This window comes from Contarinia nasturtii, unplaced genomic scaffold (genome assembly GCF_009176525.2).
Source record: "Contarinia nasturtii isolate CC-2019 unplaced genomic scaffold, AAFC_CNas_1.1 Cnas_scaffold_2853, whole genome shotgun sequence".
Classification (NCBI taxonomy): domain Eukaryota; kingdom Metazoa; phylum Arthropoda; class Insecta; order Diptera; family Cecidomyiidae; genus Contarinia; species Contarinia nasturtii.
In genome coordinates this window covers 1-6,461 of record NW_022200170.1, presented here as the reverse complement: position 1 = coordinate 6,461, position 6,461 = coordinate 1, and the positions used below count along the sequence as shown (strand labels likewise).

General features: G+C 34.4%; 2 protein-coding genes and 1 long non-coding RNA gene across 3 annotated transcripts; all 3 read right to left on the bottom strand.

Annotated features, from left to right (window-relative positions):
- Window positions 1-205: 205 nt before the first annotated feature.
- Window positions 206-803, bottom strand: LOC116349270 (pickpocket protein 28-like; the record flags this gene model as incomplete). Its single annotated transcript, XM_031780635.1, has 2 exons — window positions 739-803; window positions 206-675 (listed from the first exon to the last, which is right to left on the bottom strand). Coding segments are annotated over exons 1-2 (535 nt in total), but the record flags the coding sequence as incomplete, so codon positions are not given.
- A 1,818-nt stretch (window positions 804-2,621) lies between these two features.
- LOC116349269 (pickpocket protein 28-like) lies at window positions 2,622-3,712 on the bottom strand. Its single transcript, XM_031780634.1, has 3 exons — window positions 3,253-3,712; window positions 2,982-3,186; window positions 2,622-2,922 (listed from the first exon to the last, which is right to left on the bottom strand). The coding sequence occupies exons 1-3, from the start codon at window positions 3,710-3,712 to the stop codon at window positions 2,622-2,624; spliced, it is 966 nt and encodes a 321-aa protein (XP_031636494.1).
- Window positions 3,713-4,786: 1,074 nt separating this feature from the next.
- LOC116349271 lies at window positions 4,787-5,326 on the bottom strand. The gene is made up of 3 exons (XR_004201895.1): window positions 5,214-5,326; window positions 4,952-5,156; window positions 4,787-4,874 (listed from the first exon to the last, which is right to left on the bottom strand). It is a non-coding gene; the product is annotated as an uncharacterized LOC116349271 (long non-coding RNA).
- Window positions 5,327-6,461: the final 1,135 nt, after the last annotated feature.

Genomic DNA, 6,461 nt, shown 5'->3' with positions numbered 1-6,461 from the left:
ACTTTTAAATCGTATACGATGTGTATACAGGGATTTATGCATTTGCATACTACATGAAAGTACCATCCATTATTAGAATGTGCTTCGAAGTAAGTATCTTTGCAGCATTCATATTTTGCAGAGCCACAAATTTTCGTTTGATTATCCCCTTTAAACAAATAAATTAATGAATATATCTCTCAATGGAATTCCATAAATTACATACTTGGCATCCAAAATGGAACGCATCCACACGAATTCTTCATAAAATTCGCCAAACATTCATCATAACAGTTTTCTTTAGTATAACTTTTGTAGAAACGCAATCGTCGATCGGAGTTAAGTAAACAATCGCGTTGTTCTGGTTTATATCGACGTAGTCCTTCCGAAATATCAGAATATCTGGGCACAATCGTTAATCGATAATTTTCTGATATATCTATATTAGCTTCATTATGATGGTCAGTATATGCTTCGCCAGGTACCGACAGTCTAATACTGGCTCCTTGCACTTGAATACACATAAAATCGAAATCGCTTTCAAAACCGGAAAGAAGCAAATCAAGACCATTCTTTTGGCCCACATCACCCGTACTTGGATATTTTACATGGTCGGATTTTTGGGTGTAACCAGTTTCCAAACTCCATCCTGACATATTTCGACTTTTCCCTATTTTAATCATTCTCGAAGCCATTCTACACAAATACAGTGCAATTAGATGCATCGAAATACCAATTTAATACTAATACTAGACTTACGCATCTGTGTAAATTTCGTGTGAACTTAATCCATTGAAATTAAAGCACAGACCTTCGTCAGTCATCACTGGAGAAAAATAATCGAAACAGTTAATTTTTTGTTGCTGCCAACGACACTCACGCAACAAATAATCGACATTTGGAGCAAGATCTTCAATTATATCATAAATGGTGTCATTTGCAAAATCGTCTTTGTATTCTTTTGGTAGATAATAAGGCAAAGTAGAACAGAGTTGTGATAATACAGATAATTGTGATTTCCTATTAAAAAAATGTATGGTTGTTAATTGAACGCTCCGGAATAAAAACAACATATTGTTTGCTCGCATACCGAGTCGCAACTCAGAATGGTTGCATATAAAAGCGGAACACCATTTTGTTATTAAAGGAATTAAGAACACTGACTTGATGTATACAAAGTATGTATGTTTTGTTTTGTTCTGATAACGGACTACTGTTCTGCTACGTTACGTATATAGTAACAGAATTTGGTTTCGCTTTGATAGGCGACTCGATTCTGAATTGACGTCATGCGAACAACATGAAAAATATTTCGCAAAATATACGTAACGTAGCAGAACAGTAGTCCGTTATGAGAACAAAACAAAACATACATACTTTGTATACAAAAAGTCAGTGTTCTTTATTCCTTTAATAACAAAATGGTGTTCCGCTTTGATATGCAACCATTCCGAGCTGCGACTCGGTATGCGAGCAAATAATATATTGTTTTTATTCTATAGGATTCAATTGTACAAGTTTGCTTACTCCGTATCCGATAAATTCACTCCTAATTGAAATCCGCTATCAGTTTGTATGAACCTTGATGACAAATCCAATTTTTGTTTTAATACTTTAATTCGCGGGCAAATGGTGATTGTTGGAAATGGAATTTCCGTAACGTGTACTGTTTTGTCATAATTCAAGGTCATCGGATTCTCGTTCCACTCGATCCAAATGCCACGAATCATTAATCCACATAACGAAAATACTATGATAAAACTAATTATCCACCAGAATCTATGGTCATAGAGATAAAATTGGAAATTAATTTTGATGAAAATTCAAAATGTATTCGTGATACCTTTCACTCCAATGAAGTGTTTGAATGGCGAAATATCGAAGACCGTGAATGTTACTCTTTGTGCAAAAGTCCTGGAGAAAATTTCGAAGCACCATGATAATCCGAACAATCACACTTTTCCACATCATTTGAATAAAGTGGATCATCGCGTTCATCTGTAAATTGTCATACGTGTAATTTGCCTATTTAAATGAGCTAAGATGACTTACTAGAACTTGAATTTGACTCTGAATTGTCTTTCGAAATTGATTTAGTCTTTCCATATTGAATATTTTACACATTTTCACACTTGAACACTCAAAAGCCTTTTACACTTTTTCCTAACAGACTTCTCCATTTTATATATTAATACGTCCTTATTTTTGTCATTACATAAATGTGTACGTGCAAACATGTTTATTCAATTTGATAATATTATAGGATTAAATTTATGCGGTTGGATTTCATGCAATCAGTGTACACGAGTGGCACTTTTAAATTGCATTAGATTAATTGATCTTGAAAATGTTCACATATCAAGCGATATGGTTCATTTCTAATTTGTTATTTATGATTTTGTGTTAAAATTGTGGACTATCTCATGATCAATGATAATTTTAAAAGTGGCTTCGAGACTAGTTTAGGTTTTACCCTTGGGTGAACTGCCAACATTTCAATTGACATAAATCAAAATGAATTAATTGTCCTGTCATAGCGCGCTTGTTCTCGTGAATTTCACATAAAACTGAATATGAAATGCCGAAGAAAGTCGGTCTTAGGGTGTAAGGTTCAATTTAATGGGGAATTCTACATGTCTCTTTTAACTTAACTCAATGTCTTCAATGTACATATTTTGATTGCTCGTTGAAGCGATATTCTCTACGTCACCATTAGATGTAGCGACGGCATTCGCTGATGGCGTACATCGAATTTTCCAAAATAAATGAAGAGTGGAGAAGTAAATGAGTTCGATTATGCTCAATACTGAAGCGCCCACAAAAAATCCCAATAAACCGCCACAAATTGCCAAAAAATCTGGAACACTGTATAATTCAATTCTTGTGGATTTCTTCACATACCCTTCTCCGCTTCGTATTTTAAAAAATAAAGGTATATGAGGACTAAAATTTAAAGATATAAACAATATGGATTTCATTTTAATTGTAAATGTGAATCTTACTCCTTTTTGGAATCGTATGAAGGTGAAGTTTTTAAATCTTGTTTGGGTCGATCAATTACTGGATTGTATTTTATAATTGTACATCCTGGCAAACAATTACATTGGTCTCGAACAGTTTTTCCACTATTCGTTGCCCAGAATATCTTTCGTGCATCACTTAAGCATTTCATCTTTGCGCCACCACATATTTTTGTATTCACATCTCCTGTCGAATAATAATTGATGTGATAATGATGAGAGTTTTTCACTCAAATTCAATGTGAAGACATACTTGGCATTGAGAATTTCACGCATCCACACATTGTCTTGGTGAAATTCGCCAAACATTCCTCTTCGCAGTTGATTTCGGTGTACATTTTAAAGAAACGCAGTCGTCGCTCGTCGCTATAAAAACACTTTCTTTGATTTGGTTGATAGTGGCGTAACTTCTTAGTAACCTCAATCATTTCAGGATACATTTTAATATTTTCACTCTCTGTGATTCGAAAGTAATTCTGTGACATTCTCAGTGCTTCGCCAGGTGTTGATAATACTATCTTAAGACCTTGTTCAAGTCCGCTGCATTTATGCTCGTAATCGTTTGGATACATCTCAACAAAAAATTGCACAAAATTGAGTAGTTTATAATTAGCAGCTTGAATTGGATATGTATTATTATCAATTCCCCATGGATATGAATATCCACTGTCCAAACTCCATCCGGATACGTTTGGATTATTTTTGACAGTCATCATTCCAGGGGCCATTCTTCAAACATTTTCATGGATATTAAAAAAAACGTATGAAAATATAAAAAATGTTAATAAAAAAAATAAACATACTCATCTGTGTACATTTCATATGAATTTAAAGCATTAAAAGTGAAACACAGGCCATCCTCAGTCAAAATTGGTACCATAAATGTCGGGCATTTCTCATGATAATTCCAATAACAATTCATTGGAAATTTCGATGCTATATCTTGTAAAGTTTCATAAATTGATTCGCTTGTAAAATTGTCCGTGAATGTAATGTGATTGGGCAGAAGTGGACAGATATGAGTCAAAGCCTTTAATCGCCTCGAGCTAAACATACATAAGTTGGACATTATTCAAAACGATAGAAAACAAAGGATTCTCTTTTCGATTCTCACCTGTCCACGGATAAATTAGATTTGAGTGTTGAAGCTATGTCAAATTCCGATTTCCTATTTTTGATTTCGGAGCACGTGGTAATTGTTGGAAATGGGATCATCAAAGTTGCGGCTATCGTTTCCCTTATATCTATTTTTTGTGGATTCATTTGCCATTTAGTGTATTGATTTTCAATAATTGAACCGCAATATCCAAGCGCAACGCCAATGGCAATTAACCACAAGAGCCTAGAAGCAACACATACATTCAATGAATCGATAATAATATTGCCGTTTTAATCTATTTGCATTTACTTTTCACTCGCATGTAAATTCCTATTGGGTTCGAGATATCGAAAGCCATTAAGGTTGCTATTCCGACAGTATTCCACGAAAAATGTCCGCATCACATAGCAAAAGCGACGTAGTACTTTTATCTGAATAAAAGACAAAATAAATAAATGAACGTATTTTACGTTTGGCTTTCCATACAAAAGAATTGCTTTTAACAAACCACTCTATTCTCATAATCCAGACCTTCCGGAGGTGGTATTTCAGGTGACGTCTCTATATTTTCAGTTCTCGGTCGACGAATGATCCAAAACAATCGAAGAGTGGCAAAATAAATAATTTCGACGAGGCTCAATAGTGAAATGCCCATGAATAATCCAAGCAAACCACCACAAATCGCCAAAAAATCGGTGATCGTATATGTTTCCATTCGTTCCACTACCTTAACTGATGATTCTTCGAAAAATATAGACAACTGTGTGAGGTGTTGGCTAAAAGTATACAAATTATATACTCAATTAGCTGCTTAGTTTAACTAGTTAGTTACATGTAATATAATTGTTCTTACTTTGTGCTGTTTGTTTGAGAGCGTCTGGTTTCTTCAGTATATAAATGATTTTGTTCAACTTTTAAATCGTATACGATGTGTATACAGGGATTTATGCATTTGCATACTACATGAAAGTACCATCCATTATTAGAATGTGCTTCGAAGTAAGTATCTTTGCAGCATTCATATTTTGCAGAGCCACAAATTTTCGTTTGATTATCCCCTTTAAACAAATAAATTAATGAATATATCTCTCAATGGAATTCCATAAATTACATACTTGGCATCCAAAATGGAACGCATCCACACGAATTCTTCATAAAATTCGCCAAACATTCATCATAACAGTTTTCTTTAGTATAACTTTTGTAGAAACGCAATCGTCGATCGGAGTTAAGTAAACAATCGCGTTGTTCTGGTTTATATCGACGTAGTCCTTCCGAAATATCAGAATATCTGGGCACAATCGTTAATCGATAATTTTCTGATATATCTATATTAGCTTCATTATGATGGTCAGTATATGCTTCGCCAGGTACCGACAGTCTAATACTGGCTCCTTGCACTTGAATACACATAAAATCGAAATCGCTTTCAAAACCGGAAAGAAGCAAATCAAGACCATTCTTTTGGCCCACATCACCCGTACTTGGATATTTTACATGGTCGGATTTTTGGGTGTAACCAGTTTCCAAACTCCATCCTGACATATTTCGACTTTTCCCTATTTTAATCATTCTCGAAGCCATTCTACACAAATACAGTGCAATTAGATGCATCGAAATACCAATTTAATACTAATACTAGACTTACGCATCTGTGTAAATTTCGTGTGAACTTAATCCATTGAAATTAAAGCACAGACCTTCGTCAGTCATCACTGGAGAAAAATAATCGAAACAGTTAATTTTTTGTTGCTGCCAACGACACTCACGCAACAAATAATCGACATTTGGAGCAAGATCTTCAATTATATCATAAATGGTGTCATTTGCAAAATCGTCTTTGTATTCTTTTGGTAGATAATAAGGCAAAGTAGAACAGAGTTGTGATAATACAGATAATTGTGATTTCCTATTAAAAAAATGTATGGTTGTTAATTGAACGCTCCGGAATAAAAACAACATATTGTTTGCTCGCATACCGAGTCGCAACTCAGAATGGTTGCATATAAAAGCGGAACACCATTTTGTTATTAAAGGAATTAAGAACACTGACTTGATGTATACAAAGTATGTATGTTTTGTTTTGTTCTGATAACGGACTACTGTTCTGCTACGTTACGTATATAGTAACAGAATTTGGTTTCGCTTTGATAGGCGACTCGATTCTGAATTGACGTCATGCGAACAACATGAAAAATATTTCGCAAAATATACGTAACGTAGCAGAACAGTAGTCCGTTATGAGAACAAAACAAAACATACATACTTTGTATACAAAAAGTCAGTGTTCTTTATTCCTTTAATAACAAAATGGTGTTCCGCTTTGATATGCAACCATTCCGAGCTGCGACTCGGTATGCGAG